At 55.1% G+C, this 19,547-nt stretch overlaps 2 protein-coding genes across 3 annotated transcripts in view; both read right to left on the reverse strand.

Annotated features, from left to right (window-relative positions):
- The window catches only part of INTS1 (integrator complex subunit 1), a 28,091-nt gene extending 22,710 nt beyond the window's left edge, over positions 1-5,381 (reverse strand). For both annotated transcript variants that reach the window (XM_068207034.1, XM_068207032.1), the window contains exons 1-11: positions 5,223-5,381; positions 4,789-5,079; positions 4,036-4,232; positions 3,683-3,820; positions 2,851-3,010; positions 2,373-2,478; positions 1,929-2,115; positions 1,654-1,799; positions 1,223-1,364; positions 707-883; positions 346-454 (exon numbers count right to left, since the gene is read on the reverse strand). In XM_068207034.1, the coding sequence (XP_068063135.1) occupies positions 346-454; positions 707-883; positions 1,223-1,364; positions 1,654-1,799; positions 1,929-2,115; positions 2,373-2,478; positions 2,851-3,010; positions 3,683-3,820; positions 4,036-4,232; positions 4,789-5,079; positions 5,223-5,280 (1,711 nt within the window). In that variant the 5' untranslated portion in view covers positions 5,281-5,381. The remainder of the gene's footprint in view (positions 1-345; positions 455-706; positions 884-1,222; positions 1,365-1,653; positions 1,800-1,928; positions 2,116-2,372; positions 2,479-2,850; positions 3,011-3,682; positions 3,821-4,035; positions 4,233-4,788; positions 5,080-5,222) is intronic.
- Positions 5,382-6,076: 695 nt separating this feature from the next.
- On the reverse strand, positions 6,077-16,728 carry LOC137483740 (lysosomal alpha-glucosidase-like). Its single transcript, XM_068207054.1, has 20 exons — positions 16,590-16,728; positions 14,924-15,455; positions 14,573-14,718; positions 13,447-13,612; positions 12,854-12,950; positions 11,733-11,852; positions 11,357-11,475; positions 11,157-11,288; positions 10,280-10,390; positions 9,351-9,464; positions 9,107-9,191; positions 8,642-8,759; positions 8,165-8,298; positions 7,918-8,069; positions 7,628-7,776; positions 7,406-7,547; positions 7,123-7,221; positions 6,835-6,999; positions 6,609-6,755; positions 6,077-6,401 (listed from the first exon to the last, which is right to left on the reverse strand). The coding sequence occupies exons 2-20, from the start codon at positions 15,443-15,445 to the stop codon at positions 6,339-6,341; spliced, it is 2,781 nt and encodes a 926-aa protein (XP_068063155.1). The 5' UTR covers positions 15,446-15,455; positions 16,590-16,728; the 3' UTR covers positions 6,077-6,338.
- Between the last annotated feature and the right edge of the window lie 2,819 nt (positions 16,729-19,547).

Here is a 19,547-nt window from a genome sequence, read left to right on the forward strand (position 1 = left end):
AAAACCCCCAACACAAAGCACAGATGGATTACTTTTGTAAGAAGAAGCCATGTGGGCAGTCATGTCAGTGCCACACCAAAGGCCTGTTTTCCCAGCCCCTTAATTCTTACAGCTGCTCCTTGAGGCCTGAGGCCCCTCCACCCACAGCTCCCTCTCCCCAGCCTCTCAGGCACTGCTTCCATAGATACAAGAAGCATCTGGCCATGCAAATGCCACATTCCCAATCTCTGTCAGCCCCAGGATGACAGCAGGCTCCCCACCCTAGCTGATGTTCTCTCAACATCAGGGGCAGATATCTACTAAAATCTACTCATCCTCAGAGTGAACCTAGGTTCTTCTGCTTACTCTTTTTCTCTCCTTTGTCCCAAGCAATTCCAGCCTCCTTCACCTGGGCTGTGATACCCAGCATCATGGAGACAGCTAGCAGGTCAGTTATGTGAATGACAAACCGCTCCTTAAAATAGAAAAGAAAGAAAAAAAAAGAGTTGAATAGCAACACCCAGAGCTGCCTTCTGGAATTGTTTTGTCATCAAAAATTATGAACGTGGATGTTTGGAAATGAGATATGGAAGTGCTGCTATGAGACACACAAGTAGTGACTCACTCAGACACCAAAAAGCAAAAGGAAGAATGGCCAGGGAAGCAGACACAGAAGAGCTCAGTGCATCCCTGGCACATCCAGCAGCACAAGGGTCGAAAATGGTACCTTGAACTCCATCTCTGCATACAGAGCCTCCTTCCGTTCCTGCATGAGACCCAGACAGAAGGCCTGGAAGTTGATCTCATGCTTTGTCTGTTTGATGATCTCCCTCAGAAGAGCCCGTGAAGCTCGCAGGTAATCATCCTTGGTGGTCAACAGGTCCTGGAACACCATTGCCAGGTACTGGGGCCACACAGAGAGAAAACTTTCAGTGCACTGTAATGGGTCTGCATCCACAACATTAAGAGACACAAGGAAATCATGCTGGAAGTATCCTGTCCTTCAGACCCCTGGGGAGCTGTAATAATATTTCTCTCATGAAACTGCATTATCACCCAGAATGTGGGAGTTAGAAAATGCCCATTTATGTTTATTCTTACCAAGAATAATTATATAATTTCAAAATAGTATGATAAATATCAGACAGCTGTCTGTGAAAAGATTTATCTGAGCCTCAAAACAACTAAATCTGTCAGGTGGGGTTCTGGGGTTACCATCAGTCATCCAAGACACCGCACCTACCTTTGGAGCTTGCTCTGAGCTGTGCTGAAGCACAGTATACAGGATCTGCATATTGTTGGGATTTCTTGCATTTGATAGTTCATTGAAAATCACAAACTTAATGGTGGTGCCCAGGTTATCCCTGTGTGCATTCAGCAGCTCTCTGCAAGGGAAGACCAGGGATACCTGAACTGACATTTCATTGCAGCTGGACACATTCTTTTCATTTCTCCTTGATGTATTTAGCACACAAAATTGAAAAGGATAGAACAGCACATATCAAAGGACTACTGAAAGCTTTCAAGGACAATGCAATTCATTTAAATCAACACAAAACACTCCATGCCTCAAGCTGGTATTTAAAACCACTGTACAGAGACACTGAGACTGTCAAGTGCCTGGGCACATCTCCCACAGTGCTTTCTTTTTCTGCCACAGACCCAGTCACTCACCTGACACACAGCATGTAGTGATTGAGAAGGACTTTTGGCTTGAGACGAATTTTGATCAGGTTGGAGATAACTTCCATGTCCTCTGAGCTGTGGGTGTTACAGTTCATACAGACTGACATCAGCAAGTCCTGAGCTGGCTTGGTCAACTGCAGAAAAAGAGCAGAAAGACTCCAGCCACCTGCCATTACAGACCAGAAATGTAACTGAAGTACAACATGCAGCCCTCCTGGCTGGATTCCAGACCAGGGCTGTGCCTCAACAGCTCCTCTCCTTACCTTTGGATTCTGCAGCCACATCTCCAGCCTCTGCACAGCCATCTGACGCACCTCTTTGTAGCCACAGGTTGCCGTCAGCAGCCGCAGGAGGTTCCTGGAGACATTGTCCATGGGCTGGCGCCGGTTCAGCTGGTCCCGAAGCATGTCTAGGACATACTCCTCCACACTCTCTGCAAGGTCTTCATACCTGGGCCACACAAATTGAACTTTACTCATTTCCACAAAAGCCAGTCCAGAGATCAGCACTCTTTCTTGTTTGTGGTATGACTTGCAAACCAAGACAATCCCCTCTTTTCTCCCAGCACTAGTTTTATCTTTTGCTCAACATCCCCCAGCAGGTGCTACAGGAGCACAGAGAAGGAGCTTCCTGCCACAGCTCTGCAGGGAGGGTGAGCACAGACACACCTGCACACAACTGTGTTAGGAGAGGAAGAGGCACTGTACCTGGGCATGAGCTGGCCCGCCTGCTCTGGGCTCATTTTCTCCTCTGCAATCAGCAGCTCACTCTGGCTGTCCTCCTCCTCTGTCATGGAAGGGTGTGGGCTACTCCCTGAGAGAGACCAGAACACAGCACACTCCATGAGATAACTCCTTTCCCTAGAGGTCAATCACTGGACACAGCACACAACTCCTCTCTCTAGAGATCAATCACTTGCGCTCTGGTTTGTTCAGCTTATTTCAGGGATCCCTTTCAGCAAGGCCACAGCCTCTCACACTGCATCCCATACAGGCCCATTTTTCACGACCCTCAAACATCCCCTGGACATGAAAGAGCCCCAAAAAGAAGAAAAACAATGCCTGGAACTCAAAGCCTGGTCTATGTGACTCCATCCAGTACCAAACTATTCTCACCAGTCAATAAGCACTGCAGGCTCCATCCTCTCCCTAAACCTTTGCTCCTGGTTCCCAAACATCATCTTACCAGCACTAAGGTCCCCTCCACTACGTCCAACTTCTCCATGCAAGAGCATGGTCTTAGGAGGCATCTTTGTGTTAAAAGCTGTCTGGATGTTATCCACAAACGTCTTGCAGTGAGGACTGTCCACCCAAATGCGCTCCCCAAGGGAGTCCTCGATGTACACCTGCAGCAGGGAGCACAGTCCATTTTCGTGGGGTTAATTAAAGGAGTATTTGTGAGTTTTTATGGATTTCCAATATAAATATTTTATGGATCCAATATACATATTTTATGGATTTCCAACATATATATAGATATACATATATATAGTAGGAAACTAGCATAACAAGTGCATGGATGAAAACCAGACCAGATGATCATACAAAAGCAAAAATACACACCACCACATCCCAAGCTCCACTGGGCACCTTCTCAAGACAGACTTTACAAAAACTTCTGCCATCAAAATATAAAAGCTGGTCAGCTCAGCCTTTTTAAGTTAATGAGCTATTTTAATCCCTACACACCGACTAGAAAGCAAAGAGTCTCTGCAACACTTACATCAATACAGACTCTGAAAGGTATCTCAGAAAAGAGCAGAGTTAAGGCAACAAAAGGCAATGGAGGCTACATTCCAGAAACCCATGGAGATTTTTCTTTACAAGGAGGGGCCCAGATTCCAATTTTGGTCTCCTCCAGCTGCATTCCCACAGTGGACAAGAGGACACTAGCCACCCCCCTTCCCTACACCTGTAATAAATTCTGTGCTGCTCTCCTACTCCAACATATCCACATTTCCCAACCCCGTCTGCCCACCACTGCCTCAGTCCAGCAGAAGCCCCCTCAGTTCACCAACCTTGACAAAGATCTCTGGCCAGTTCTCATCCTCTTCATAAGCTGCCATGAGAAGGTTGCATGCCAAGACAGACACAAGGCTATTCCCTTTGGCTTTGAAATTGATGGAGGCATCTCTTCGGAGTAGGCTGCACAGTGCCTGGAATAACATCCACAAAAAATAAAATAATAAACAAGTGATCTATTGAGAAAGCAGGCAAAGAAGCTGCAGAAAGAGAAATACAAACTGCAGCAGCTTGCCACAGAGCTCTGGTATTCACAAAGACACGCAGACCACGCTCTGGCCTGAGAGCAAGTGCATCTCTGCTCACAGTTTGGCAGGAAAGATCCGTCAGTGACTTCGCGAGTCCTCACCTCGATAACCCCTTCGGTGGCAAATATGTTGGGTTTGATTTTTGCCAGGTACATGAGGCTCAGGTAGAGAGTGGTGTCAGGTTTGGCTCTGTTCATCTTCAGCTGCTTCACAGCTCCACACAGCACCCCCTCAATACGGTCATCGTTGCCTTCTGCCTCTGCTGCCTCAATCTCATCCAGCAGCACCGTGGGGACAACTGTAACCACCAACACACGGGCATCAGCATTTACCCTCATGCCAAATGACCACCCTGAGGTGCTGCAGAACCAGTCACAAGGGACAGCAAAGGACAGACCAGCTCACTTTAGCCCCTGCAATAGCTTTTCCCTACTCAATTGCCATTGAAAGTTCTGCTTCACAACTGACAATGCCCCTTCATTGTTTTTCCAGGCTAGCACACTCCTCTGCAAATGTATCCAACATCAGAAACCGAATGACAATTCAAAAGGCAACATCCAGACCCAGAATTTGCTAAAGAAGTATGTGAATAAAATACTACAATCCAGACTTTGAAATTTCCTCAAAGGAGTGTTTCACATACAGCTACTAAACAGCTGTCAGACAGAATGAACACAACCCAATGCCAACAGAAGAGAAAACCTTGACTTCAGCCCCATATCCAGGGAAGGAAACCCTCGAGGACAGCACATAATTACAGCGTGGGCTTCAAGAAAGACTCCTGGGATGAGACTCCAGAGAAGAACGTTTCCCCGAGGCTTCCGTGTGCCGGCAGGAGCGCAGCGAGACCTCACCTTCGATGGGGATGACAGACGGCTCCTTGATGGAGGGCGAGATGGCTCTTTTCTCCGCCACGGCCGCCTCTGCCAGGCGTCCCAGGGCGCTGAGGGGCGGCGTGGAGGAGAGCTTGGGGCGCTTGGTCAGCCCGGGCAGCCCCGCCGGGCCCGCCAAGGCGGCGGCCGCGTCCCGCTTGCGCTCCGAGGGCAGCCCGGGCGGCGCCGGCTTCAGCAGCGTGACGGCGGCCTTGCCCTCGCCGCTCTGCCCCTTGGAGCCCAGCGCGATGAAATCTCCGGGCGGCGGGTGCGCTGCGAGGGGAAACACGGCGACAGTGAGCGACGGCGACAGCGAGCGGCGGGGAGAGACAGCGAGCGACGGGGAGAGACAGCGAGCGGCGGGGAGAGACAGCGCCCGCAGCCCCCGCCCGCCCGCCCGGCCCCGCGGGACTCACCGGAGGGCTTGGGCACGGCGCTGGGCCGCCGCACGGCCGCCGCCTTGGGCCGGTTCATGGCGCCGCCGAGCACCGGCCCAGGGACGGACCGAGCGACAGCCGGGACGGACAGACAGACACTGGGGACCGACAGCCGGGACCGACCCACGGCCGCGGCCACACGGAACCGGAACCGCCGCCGCAGCGGCGCCGCCCGCCCCGTCCCGCCCCGCTGGGCAGCGCCGTCTGGCGGGCGGGAGGGGGAGCCCGAGGTCAGAGAGGCTGCAGGCTGTGGACTATGACAACGTTTTCTTAAGAAACGATGTTCTTTGATGAGTGATCCGTCTCTTCTCCCACGCCACTAGCGGCAGGACAAGAGGACATCGTCTCAGGCAGCACCAGGGAGGGTTAAGTCAGACATCAGGAGGAATTTCTTCACGGAAAGGGGGATTACATACTGGAATGGGCTGCCCAGGGTGGTGATGGAGTGACCGTCCCTGGAGGTGTTCAAGACACGACTGGACCTGGCACTCAGCGCTATGGTGTATTTGAAAAAGTGATTAGTCCACGGCTGGACTTGATCTTGGAGGTCTTTTCCAGCTTAAATGGGTCTGTGACTGGGGGTTCTGAGATCAAAGGGAATCAAGGAGGTGGGATTGGAGGCTGGAGTCAGGGGCTGAAACTGGGGAGCTGAAAGTGGAGGGGTGGAATGTAGGACTGGAATTGGGGGTGTTGGATTGGGGCTAAAACTGAGAAGCTGAAATCAGGGTGATGGAGTCAGGAGAATAGAGGCTGAGGACTAAAACAGCAGCAACTGGCTGCCCACCCCCTCTCCCCCATGCCACCCCTTCTGTCCCCATATCATGCTCCCAGGACAAGTTCTCCACATGCCTTTATTGCAGTGGGGCCCCACACCTCCACCCACACCACCCACCCAGGACCATGCAGGGGGCACCCAGCAGCCAAGCCCCCATCCCACGCCCCCTGTCCCCAGCTGGGCTGGAGGGGGACGAGCAGCAGCAGGTGACAGTCCCCAGTGCCCTCTCCGTGGCAGCATCCTGGCTTCAGGGGCTAGAGCATGGACCCTCTCCTGGCAGGATGTCCTGGCAAGGTGAGGGTGACGCCACAGCCCCCTGCTCACAGCCACTGCAGGGAGAAGCCCTGGCTGAGGTTCATGCCAAGGTCACTTACGTTGAGAACCTGTGGGGGGAGAGGAGACATTTCGGGGTACAGCCTTGACAGGAGGGAAGTGGATATTGCTTTCCCCTAAACCCTGGCATGGCAGGAAAGCCACAGAGAGTCCTGATCCTCCTCTTTGGTCACACTGTGACCCTGGAGGAGGAGGAGGGGAGACCCTCAGGATGGGGACCCTCACCCAGCAAAGGGCACTCTGAAATGGGGCCAAACCTGGTTGTCCAGGTAGGAAAAGGGCTTCTCCAGGCCATTCAGGAGGACCTTGCTGGGCGGTTTCTGCACCCCAAAGATGCTCAGTGTGCCAACGGTGACCTTGGTGGCCTCGGTGCTGGCATGGAGGACGGTGGAGGTGAAGATGTTCTGCAGGATGGGACAGCATGAGCTCAAGGTGACCAGGTACCATGGGACACCCCACTCCTGCCCTCCCCACCACATCCACCTGTGTGACATTGAACACCACGTAGGAGTAGTTGCCCTTCTCGAAGGTGTCCAGGCTCTCGCCATCGTCCCAGAAAAGGTCACCCCAGGCAGTGGCATGTGAGGACAAGGCCACGATGAGACGCAGGGGATTCCCTCGGGTCACCTCTGTGGTGGTTCCTGGTTTCTGGGGTTCAAAGATATGGGCTCTGTAGGGCCATGACCACTGGGGATGGGGGCCAGGAGTTGAGGTGCTGGGGGACACACATGCTGTGGACAGCACCCAGGAAGGCAATGGGTGGGCACTCACCTGGGTGGGCAGGATGGCACCTTCCCGGATGTGCAGGTTGAGGTGCTCCAGAGGGGCCGACATCTTCAACATCTCCCCACTGCTGTTCACCGAGGAGCCCTGGGCAGGTGGCGAGAGACATGGGTGTGAGGGATCAGGGCTCAGGCACGGGTCTGAGGAGCAGACATCCCCAACCCTCCCTCCATTAGGGCACACTGGGCTCAGCCAGGGCTTCCCAGCCCAGCCCCAAGAGGGTCAAGCAGGGATCACCCGGCCCCCAGCCAAATGCCGTGATGCTCCTCACCGTGTGGAAGTCGTACCACGTGCCTTGGGGGACATAACCTGTGACTGAGTCCACCCCAGGCTCCAGCACTGGTGTTACCAGCAGGCTCCGGCCCCACAGGAACTGCCTGTCCAGCTCCCACGTGGCCACATCCCAAGGGAACCTGTGGTGGGATGGAGACGCCGCTCAATCTCCCTGATTCGGCCCAAGCATCTCCCCAGCTCCCGGTGGGGATGGCCTTACTCAAAGAACAAGGGCCGGGCCACGGTGTCCCCTTGCAGGTGGGCATGGTGGAAAAGGGTGTAGAGGAAGGGCAGGAGGGAATAGCGGGTCAGCAGCACATCCTTCATGGCTGTCCTGGCTGCAGGGCTGAACACTGCTGGATCCTGGGCCTGGGGGAGACACGGGCAGTCAGCAGCTGTCCCACCCCCGACCCCACCTCCTGCATCCCCCATCCCACATCCCGTACCCTGCATCCCACATCCCCCATCCCACATCCCAGCCCTAGGATGCCTCCCACTGGGCACACTGACCTTCTCGTTCTGGGTGTTGTGGTTGCGGGCGAAGGGGTAGAAGGCACCGAGCTGCATCCAGCGTGTGCACAGCTCCTCCGAGGTGCTGCCGGAGAAGCCGCAGATGTCTGCCCCGACCAGTGGGATGCCAAAGAGGCTGAAGCTCAGCAGCCCTGAGGGCAGGGACAGTCAACAGGGCACAGTTTCGGAGGACCTCCAGACAAGCAGAAAGCTTTAGCAGTGGTGGTAGGGGCTGTGTGGCACCCACCTGGAATTGAGTAACCCATGTCCTTCCACTGGCTCCGGTTGTCACCCAGCCAGTGCCCTGAGTACCGGCCCTGGCTGGGGAAGGTGGAGCGGGAGATGACGAAGGGGCGCTTGCCCCGGATCTTGATCAAGGCGCTGGAAAACAACAGGAGAGCTGGGGACAGAAGGTAAGAGCAGCCCACCAGGTGTTTGCCTTATCCCACAACACTTGAGGGAAAATTCCAGCCCCCTGACAGAGGGGTGGAGAGTCAGTCTGAGCACGATGGCAAAGGCTTCCAGCAGGACCAGCCTCATTCACCCATTCCTCCCAGAGCAGTGTCAGCTCCCCTCTTCTCCCGGGTTCCCATCCCAGAAGCTGTGAGCAGTCAGAGCTTCTCAGCTTCAGATCACACTCAAATCCCCATCCTCTTCCTACTCAGCTCTGAGGATTTTGTCCCAACCCATCCCCAGGCTGCCAGGAAGTGGGATGCTCAGGTACCTTGCTGTGGCTTTGGCTTCCATCAGCCCATAGAGGTTGTGAAGGTTGTAGTGCACTGACACTTTCTGCTTTGCCGAGGCACACACCGTCTTTGCAGAGAGGGAATCGCCCAGCACAGCTGCCAGGAGGGAGAGCCCAGTTGGACTCAGCTGGGGTGCAGGGGATATGAACTCCCTACACTTGCTTGCTCTAGGTCAGTCCTCCCACAGCCAGCTGTCACTGCCAACCCAGTGCCAAAAGCTCATGCAAATGGTTCCGTCCTGCACCCTGACATGGCCCTAACAAGTGTGCACGGCTTAGACATGGATACTGGCACATCGAGGTAGGGATGGAGGCATTCAGGGTGTAAAAGAGACACAGTGTCTCTCAGAAATGGCTTTTCTTCACCACATTCAGTTGGCAGCCAGCTCAAAGCACACAGTACCTATAAGCACAGCCTTGTATCTCATCTATCTCCCTCCTTACCTGGAGTGTAGGGTGGGTTGTCGAACTCTCCTGGGGGGCAGCCATCTTCAGACCCATCCATGAAGTTGGATGGCTCATTCATGTCCTAAGCAAAGAAAATTGTGCTGCAATTTCAGGTGTGTGTTTTTGGGATTCGTGGTAGAGCTGGAAAAGCTCTCATTTGATGGACAGTCCTGCCAGGACATGCAGCGGGCACGAGCTGAGCTGTTGGCAGGGAGCAACCCACGGGCAAGGAGAGACTTACAATCCAGAGGCCATCAAAAGGCACGTGGGCATAGAAGTGCTGCAGGTTCTCCAGCCACCACTGGTGTGTGTCTGGGTTGGAGAAGTCTGCGAAGGCAGTGAAACCAGGCCAGACCTGTGGGGACACCACAAATCCATGGGTTCAGTGAGCAGCTGATTTGTGGGGAGCCACCATGGGGAACAGGGTACCACAGCACGCCAGGGATTTCAGCTGGGGGTGAAACAGGCAATCAGACAGAAGATAAACACAGCCAATGCTTCGAGTCCTGGGTGCTACACACACAGAGCATCCCTCCTACCCCCATGGTACTGGGAGGACCAGGTGCTGAGGAGACCCCACAGTCCATGGGCAGTGGCAGCTGATGGAGCAGCTGCTCTGCCCTCACTTGCACAAGACCTGACACTACCTCACCAAGAACATGTCAGGGAAAAGCCATGATTTCTCTGTGCTTTGCCTCATTCCAGGAATTTTAGCCAATTCATTTCCCCTCGTGTTTTCAGGCTACCTCAAAAGCTTCCTCCTTGGAGACAGTGAGAGAGAGCAGGTGGGAGAAAACAGCCAGAGGGGTCAAAGTGGGAGGGAACAGCTGCAGAGCAGGTATCGAGGCACACTGTTCATCACAGACAACCTCCCCTCACCCCAGAAACAGGAAGGGAAGGGAGAGAAATCAGATGACCAGCCTTAGGCAGCACTGCTGACTCTGTTAAGCTCATATGACTTCCACAGGCTCCTCTGCTGAGCAGGGGCTGGTCCCAGGCTGGTGAAGACACCAGGAGGTGACACATGAGGAGGACAAGGGCTGAGCCAGGCTCTGGCAATTATCCCGGGGAAGTCCCTTGGCCACTTGGCTTTCCCTCTATTGTGATGAAATCCCAACCCTGGTATTGCACAACCCCACTGAGCTGGGATTTCCCCCTGGAGCTCCTCACCTGCCCGATGAGTGGCTGCCCTTGGGTGGTGTTGAGGAACAAGCCCCGTCTCAAGCCTTCATCAAAAGGCCAGTAGGAGCCGTGAGGGCTGGTGCTGCTGATGCCAGGATCCTGGGGATGGAGCAGAGGGTTAGTGCCACTCCAGGCAGACCATGGCTTCTTCCCCTGGCCAGACCAGTGTGATTCACAGAAGAGAACCCAGACAGGGTCAGCCAGAGCCCACACACGGCAGCTATTTCCCCTCAAGCGGAAGAGAAACTTGCTTCAACGCTTCCAGGCATGTTTTCTAAAATGCCACTTCTGCAAGTCCCCAGGATCCGTTACGGTGTTTTGGGGAAGGGGGGACAAATACAAGAAATCTTGCTCTTACGCAAGAAATGTCAGGTCATGGACAGGGCTACTACAGAGAGTTCAATGAGGAGGAAATCCAACTTCCCCCTGCAAGGATCTGCTGGTCTCCACTGCCTCCAGCAAGCAGAACCCGTGCCCCCCACTCCTTGCAGAGGGAAGAAGGGACATCACAGCCAGGTCACAAGTTCTCAGCACTTGTGGAGATGTGAGGGCACCTGAGCTGAGCAACCACAAGTTAAACTGCCTGACCCACAGTTCCTCCACTCCTTCTCTCACAGGGGTCAGGGCCATCCTTGTACCCACAGAAAGACAGGAGCACAGCACAAGAACCTGGCTGTGTCTCCAAGGTCCCTCCATTAGGGGGATTTCCAGTCTCAGTTTACAGCTGCCTGACCAGCACTGGGAACTGGCCTCCTACAAAAATCCCCAGAGCCAGGAATGACCAGCTGGGACCAGGAGCATCCCTTATGCCCATGTCTGACATCCCTGCAGCAAAGACAGCACAGTGGGAGAAGAGGGGGAATACCAAGATCATAACGTAGTGCTGCCCGTGTTTGTGGAGGTCTTCCACCAGAGAGGGGAGGGAGGCAAACTTCTGGGAATCCAAAGTGAAGTCCCGGTACCCATCCATGTAATCGATGTCATTCCACTGCCCATCCTGTGGGAAAGAGGCTCAGGAATGGCTGATGGAGACTGGATTCCCTGCCCCACAGGCCTGGGGGTTACCTGGGGGATCTGGTAGTTCCTCATGGCTCTCACAGTCTGCCACGTCTCATTGCTGGATCCGTAGCCCCAGCGGCAGAGGTGGAAGCCAAGAGCCCAGATGGGTGGCATGGCTGGGAAACCTGCAATGGGACAGTGGGAGCATGGATGGGGCTACCCAAGATGACAGCAGCATCTCAAAAGGATGGAAAGGGGAGAGGGAGGATAAAAGGTGATGACCAACCACAGTGTGCTGGAAGGGCTGGGGATGGAACAGCTGGGGGATGCTGATCCCTGCCCAGCTGAGAGGGATGGGGATGGTGGTGAAGCTGGGGTGAGACAGGTGTGTGGGCATGAAGGAGGTGCCTGTAGAGAGCTGTGTTGGGGTGTGGGCACTTACCTATCACCTGCTGGTACTGCTGGATGACCATGTTGGGATCAGGCCCCAGGAAGATGTAAAAATCCAGCACACCTCCAATGGTCCTCCAGGTCAGGCCTGGAGCAGGCTGCAGAGCCACCTCTTTGAGTGGGAAGGTAGAAAAGGAAAGAGAAGAGAAAAAGGTAATGACAACTGGGGAGCAACCCCCAGATCTTATCGCCTCTGATGGAGCCCAGGCAGCCCCACAGGCAATGCTCGAGGGAAGAGAGAAATCCCTGTCTTGCAATCAGCAGATGCTAAATGGGTGTCTGGAAGCTTAAATCATCACAGCCCAGAGAGATCATGCATTGATGCTATCTTGAAAATTTGCTCTTTAAGCTCAAATCTGTGCCAGCTTCCACTGCTGGACCAAGACTAAGCACTTCAGTGCAGTGCTTTCCTTCATGTTCTCCCCCAAAATCCCCACCTAAGTGAATAGAGAGCCACTTGTACAAGCAAGCACGTGGAAGCCAGGCCTTTCCTGGGAAGGGCTCTTCACATGGAGCAGCCTTTTCACCTCAGCTCAGGTGGCTGCATGTCGAAGGAGCTCCTCCTCAGCAGCATCACAGTAACAGAGCTGAGCACAGCTGGAGCCCTGGTGTGAGCAGCATCATGCCAGCTGGCTGCAAGAGGCAGCTGCTGGGAGGGACGGGTGGTCCTGGTGCCGGCCCTGGCATGGCAGGAGCCCGCAGGAGCTGCTGTTATCAGCTGGCACACACGGGCAGATCCCACGGCCGCAGCTGGCGCGGCACAGCTGGGAGGAGCGCGGGTGACAGATGGCACCCCCGGCTGCGCCCCAGCTGTGCCCCGCTGCCGGTGCAGGGGGAATGGGCATGGAACTGCAAGCAAGGGACTCGCTTTCCTGATGGCAACTCGGCAGCTGGGCGTGTGGTTAAACTGCTCAGCAGTTGCTAAAGAGCCTTGCCGTAGCCAGGAAACAGATGGCTGCGCTCAATAACGGAGCCATCAAACCACATCTTTCCTTTTCATGGCTTCCTCCCACCCCAAGGTCCCAAAGTGGCCACTCCAGCAGCTCCCATCTGTCCCAGTCTGCCAGGTCCTCCACCATGGACAAGCTGGCCTGGGGTGCCCTGGACACCTACCCATGGCATTGCTGTTGAGTAGGAAAACACCATGAGCATTTCCACCCTCCTCCATCAGCAGGTAGAAGGGGTGGGCGCCGTAGAGGTTGAATGATTCCTGCAAGGAGAGGTGCCCGGTAAGACAGCAAAGAGGGCAAAGCAGGAGAGCCCCATGTCACTGAAGGTGAATAAATGACCCTGAGCTGTATATGCTGCCACCACCTAACCAGGCATCTGTCACTCCTCTGGAGCGTAAGACAAGGAATGAGGATAGGTTTTGAGCTTAAGGCCATGGGAGGCTGCTTCTTCCTCCAGCTCAGGGGCTGCTACTGAGCTGGGCTGGGTGAGGGGGAAACCTCCTGCCTCACCACAACACATTGCACGAGGAGCAGGGTGGAGCAGAAACACCCACTGCCCTTGGAGTGCCAAGAGCATTTTGCAACTGCTCTGAAATCCTCCCTGGCACATACCTGCTCATCAGCCTCAACCATCCCCAGCCTCTCCCAGTGCTGCTGCCCACCACTTCCATGCTTTCCCAGGGTTTGTGCAAGGCACAGGAGAGTGGCACTCCAGCCCTCACCCCCTGCACCCCTATGGGAAGAAGGCAGATGTACCGTGGGAGAGACGTCGCGGGCCCACAGTGTGAGGGTGTTCCAGTCCAGGCTGTGCAGGAGGCTGCCACGGTGCTCCCCCAGCCCATAGAGGAACTTGGATGGGAGTGATGTGGATATCTGGAGAAACTGGTCAGCAAAGATCAAGGGGGCCACGGTGGTGTTTAGCCTGACAGGGTGACACCAAGAAAGAGAGAGGGTCAGGAGAGGGTTCTGGGACTCATTAGGATCCATTTGCCCATCAATAACTGATCTCTTCCCTCTCAAAGCATCTCAAGGGGAAGTCTAGCAGCACATCCCACCCTGCATCCAGCCCCAACACCCTGGCCCAGGAGCAAATTCAGGTCTGGCTGGACACAAGGCATAGCCTCAGCCAGCCTGACCCAGCACAGCACAGCCTTCCCTTTGACACCAGAAGTTTCCACCCAGGTTATTATTAACCACTGAGGTGATATGGCCATGGGGTTTCTTAGCCTGCTGTCACTGATAAGCAGCTCCCAAAGTACAGAATGGACCACAGACACCAGCAAATGGGAGAGAGGAGGAAAGAATGGAATCCCAAAACACCCTGACCAGACATTATCCAGCTGTTGGTGCTCACCACCAACTTAGTGTGGGCAAAGATGTGGTGGTGACAGAAGATGTACAACAAAGTCACCCACAGTCCTTTGCCACAAAAAGCCTGGAGCTGTGGGTTTCCCTATAGCTTGGACAGCCAGGGAAACCCAAAAGCAGGGAGAGGACAAAGCCACAACTGTTCTTCGGCATTTTTCCTGAGCCACCAGATCATTTATTGGTGATGTGCTGGGATCTACACAATGTTTGGCTTCTGTAGGACCCTGAGAGGAATCACAGCACTGGGAAGTTTTTGGAGAGATGCTGATCCCACATAGGTCTGCCATGGCCAGAGCAAGCACGTGGCCAGCCCCTGGGGCCAGGAAGCCACCAGCTGCCACATCCCCATGTCAGCATTGCTCAAAAGATGCAAGACAAAGAGCAATAACTGGCTGGAGACCTCACAGCATGGGTTTTCCTAACGAAAAACCTCTGGGAAGCATGCTGGATTCTGACTAGGGTGGAAAAAGCTTCTCTCCACCTGACACAGCGTGAGCATGAGGTGGGTTCTTACAGCACTGTCCCTGTTGCCTTGCGCTGCAGCAGCACCCCAAAGGGGTCCCAGGAGAAGTTCAGACTGTAGATGGGGTTTTCTGCTCTCTTCATCACCCGGGGAACATCAAGGGGAACCTCATAGCGTGGGTTGGCTGCATCTGTTATCTGCAAAAGGGAGAAAAAGGGCTTTAAAGGACAGCAAAGAAAGAGGGCAAAGGGCTGGAGATGCTCACTGGCCCCACACAGCCATGCCTGGAGCACAGCAGATTCCAGACTTGATCCAAGCAAGGGATGGTCACCTACAGGATGGCAGGTGCAAGGGTCAGGAGCACAGTCACCGGCTCTTGAGGGCAGCCAGCAGGAAGCTCACCTTGACGTGCAGCCTTGTGTCCGTCTCAAACTCCACATCCAGCCTCAGCTTCTCAACGTCCCGGGGGTAATAGGCCTTCTCCCTTCGCACCAGCAGCCCCACCATGCCCAGCGCTGTCTGGTTGAGGCTCTCCAGGGTGTAGCTGGGGAAGTCAGGGGGATAGAAGCACCAGGGCACCCCCTGCTTGCCCTCTGCCAGCGGGGGACTCTGGATGAAGCAGCACCCTCGGCTTTCGCAGAGCTCCTGGGTCACCACCACGCGCCGCTCCGGGTAGCAGTCAAAGCGATGGCTCTCAGGTACCAGGAGACATTTGGGGGGTGGCGTGGGTCCAAGCCAGCCCCCCGATACTTGCCGCAGCACCCAGACAGTGATGGTGCTCAGCAGAACAGCGGCCACCAGTAGCCCGCTGCCCACCCACCACGGGGCCAGCTTCCCCTGGCTGGAGGGCATCGGGGCAGCCCCCTCCTCTTCCACCCGGCATGCTGCTGGCTGTGTTGTTGTCAGCTTCTGGTACGACTTCATTGTCCTGGTGCTGGATGGGAGGGGAGATGGTGGCAGGTGTGAAGGAGACAGAAGGGGAGAGCTTGCCCAGGCCTCAAGGACAGCTTCCCCCTCTCCTGATGCCTGTGGTTTGGGCAGAGCCTGCCTGCCTCAGCACCCTGCAGCATCTCATCTGCACCTTCAGCCAAGATGCACCTGGCAAACTCGGCAAAAGAAGGCTTTGCCAAGGTCAGGTGCTCCTGACCCTGCTAAATGTGGGGAGACACTGACACCCGACTGTCCACCAATCCCAAGGGACAAAGCACCCTTTGCTTTTGGGATGTGGCAGAGTGGCCCCTCAAGGAGTTTTTCCCAGGTCTGAATTAATGGGCTGCAGTGTTTCTGGAAGGTGCAAGCAAAACCGAGCTTGCTCTTCCTGTGGGAACAGAGCTGTGATGCTGAGAGCTGCAGCTCCGAGGTGTGGAGCATTCTCTGCTCCGAGCATTCCTCTGCTCTGAGCATCCTCTACGAGCATCCTCTGTCATCATCGTCCAAAGCCCTGACTCAGAGGTTTTAGACCCGAGGAGGGCTGAGCAAGGGATGGCTGGGAATTTGCCGTTAGTCCTTGCTTTCCACTGATAAATGCTGATTCTCACAACCTCTCAGGCAATCAACTCCCGGACTCTAAGCAAAGGAGACCCCCATGCTCCTGTTAAGTTTGCAGGGAGCAATCTCAGCATCTTAAAAAAAGAGCCACAACTTTCTTGTCTCCGTCTCCTCCCTCTCACTGAGACCCTGCTCCCCTCACCCTCCTCCCTGCAAAGGCTCAGAAAACGGCTCCATCCCCCACAAACAGGTTTAGTCCCCAGCCCTCTCCCAGCTCGGGCCACCACGACAGCTCAACCCGCCGGGGCCTGGCCGCGAACCTCCCCGAGCGGCAGCGCCTCCGCCTTATGCAACCGCCCGCCGCTTCCCCACGCGCGGCTGGCCGCGGGGACCTCTGCACGCCACGGCACACGCAGCCGGGGTCCGTGCCCGGCCGGCCCGCAGCCGAGGCACTGCGGGCGGGCCGGCGGGGACACACAGCCGGAGCCGGAGCGTCCCCGGGCGGGCACGGGCAGCGGCGCGCCCCGGGAGCCCCTGCCCGCCCGCGGGCCCCGCTCCGGCCGTGCCGGCGCTTACATACACGTGTCTCCTCTTGACATTGTGGCTGCGGGCAGCGGGCAGCGGGCAGCGGGCAGCGGGCAGCGGGCAGCGGGCAGCGGGCGGGCAGCGCTCCCGGCGCTGCGGCTCCGTCGGCCCCGCCGTAAACACCCGACGAGCCGCTCGGCCGGCTCCTACCGCGCCTCTCTAGTAGCAGCGCATCCCCACACGCCCCTCCTCCGCTCGCTCCTCCGCGCTGGGCGCTTTTTCAATTTTATTTTTAATGTTTGTGTCTACGCTCGGTGCTGTTCAAGAGTGGAGAGTATGGGAGAGCAGAGGGTTTTTTAGGTTTTTTTCACAGTTGATGCACGCAGGGTGTCAAAACCCAGAGAAGAAACACCTCTGTGCACCCTTATAGGGTGAGAGCAATTTATCCCTGCTCAGTGGCTTCAGGGAATCGTGATGCTGGGTGTGTTTTGGGCCAGACTCACAAAACCCCAGACATCCCAGAACACCGCCCTTTCTCCAGCCAAGTTTTCACCAGAGGTCCTGTCTCCCATGCACTCCTCTTCATTTGCTTAACAAGTGTGTGCGCTGCACAGGCTCTCCCACTTTTCAAGGGACTGGAGAGCTGTTCCCTTTTTACTATTGAAGGCCACCGCTGTCTAAAGTTCAGCAGCGAATGAAAACAGACCTTTGGAGCACAGGTACTTTCCCCAGGGAATGAAAATGAAAAGTAACCTGTCGTGAACAGCGCAATTCATCCAGAAACAGAATTTCAGGTGTCACAGCCACTCCCCTCCTGCTGTATGTGATCTGTCAAACCCCATGTTGTTGCAAAAAGAGGGGGAAATACCTCAATTCTGGTGAGGCCCATGTGTGGGGCTGTCACCACAGAAGGTGAAACTGCCATGCAGGAGGCAGCCAGCCCATCCCTCCTGCCCTTGATACCAGCATCTCGTCGATGTCTCAGGGATAAACCCTGGATGATTTAGGATGGCTCTGACTCTTGGTTATCACCACTCAGAGAGAGTACTAAGAGCAGGTGGCTGTGTTGGGGACATCAGTGGCCCCAAAGGCTCCCACACCTAGCATCCCTCTCCTTGCTTGTCTTGGCTCTCTGAGACACTAGAACCTTCCTGGATGGAAAGGAGATCTGGAGACAAACCTCAGAATCATCAGTGGAGACCACAGTGATGGCTGAAATCTGTCCTCTAGCCCTTAGCTCACCCTGTCCCAGCACCCAGTGCAGGATTTCAACCAGTGTCTGCAAATCTGGGAGAGGTGAAGGCCAGAGCTGTTGCAGCTACACTGGACAGCAGCTTCATGCCACCCACCACCTGGGAGCTTTAGCCAACCTCATTAGCTCAGTTCCAATGATAAATAGGGATTTCTTAACATCAGGGAGGTGCGTTCACCTAAACCTTGCTCTGGTTGCCCAGATCCATGGGGCTGTGCCAGGTACGAGGCTCCCTGTGTTTTGCAGCTCTCATTGTTCAAAGGGAGCAGGCACAGATGGGATCTTACTCGCAGCCTCAGTTATGGCCCTTAGAGCTGCTCCAATATTTGGCCCCAAGACTGGAAAGCACAAACTGCACGAGGCTAACACAGACTTTCCGACATTGTTATGGACACAAAGAAATCAAAACAAGCCCAGCTGAGATGGAGGCAGTTTGGTTTAGTCAACTGCCTGTGTTATTACATTTTTTGATGCATTATCATCACTGTTGGATGCCCCCAGGGTCTGAAATGCTGTTCACACCATTGGGGTCAGGGTACTGTGTTTAGCAGCTCACACAACTGCATGAGGAAAGTGCAAAGATTGGGTTGAAGATCCGGCCCTGGGCAGGATTTGGCCCCGCTGCAATGCTCAGGGAGCTGCAGGACAGGCAGTGCTGGCAAAGGCTGGTCCAGAGCTAGTGGAGGACAAGGCTAGTCAGTGGCCACCTCCAGGAGCCCAGGGAACAAGCAAGTCCTCCCAAGAGTATTGGGATGCCCAGGACACGTTTCTCCATCATCATTTGCCCTGCAACAAGGCCAAGTGCTGGTGCTGCACCTGGGTCAGGGTAACTCCTGGTATCAATCCAGACTGGGGGATGAATGGATCAAGAGCAGCCCTTCCAAGGATTTGAGGGTACTGGTGGATGAGAGGTTTGATATGAGCCAACAAAGCACTTGCAGCCTAGAAAGCCAACCGTGTCCTGGGCTGCACCAAAAGCAGAGGGGCCAGCAGGTCACGGGAAGTGATTCTTCCTTTCTGCTCTGATCTCTGAGACCCCACCTGCAGTGCTCTGTCCAGCTCTGGGGTCCTCAGCATAGGGAGGACATGGAGGTGTTGGAGTGAGTCCAGAGGAGGCCACCAAATTGATTAGAGGGATGGAGCACTTCTCGTGTGAGGAAAGGAGAGAACTGGGATTGCTCAGCCTGGACAAGAGAAGATCTTCAGGAAGCTCTTATTGCCATCTTTCCCTGCCTGAAGGGAGCCTGCAAGAAAGCTAAAGAGGGACTTTTGACTGGGGCATGTGGTGGCAGGACAAGGGGTAATGGCTTTAAACTGACAAAGAGCAGGTTTAGATTAGAAATCAGAAATAAATCTTTTCCATGAGGGTGGTGAGGCACTGGCACAGGTTACACAGAAAAGTTGTGGATGCCACATCCCTGGAGGTGTTCAAGGCCAGTTTAGATACAGTTTGGAACAGCCTCGTCTAGTGGAAGGTGTCCCTGCCCATGGCAGGGGGGTTGAAACGCGATGAGCTTTACGGTCCCTCCCTAACCAACCATTCTATGATTGGATAAAACGCACCCGTGTGTGAGCGTGCAAAACCCCGGCCACGCTGGGCCCCCGCCATCGGGACTGATCCGGGTGGTAGGGAGCTGCCGGAGAGGGGTGAGCCCCGCAGCGGGGCGGGGGCACGGGGCGTGGTGTAGAGGATGAGGATGGGGATGAAGGGGACATAAAAGAGGGACGAGGATCAGGGTGAGGATGGGGAGAAAGATGGAG

Source organism: Anomalospiza imberbis, chromosome 16 (genome assembly GCF_031753505.1).
Source record: "Anomalospiza imberbis isolate Cuckoo-Finch-1a 21T00152 chromosome 16, ASM3175350v1, whole genome shotgun sequence".
Classification (NCBI taxonomy): Eukaryota; Metazoa; Chordata; class Aves; order Passeriformes; family Viduidae; genus Anomalospiza; species Anomalospiza imberbis.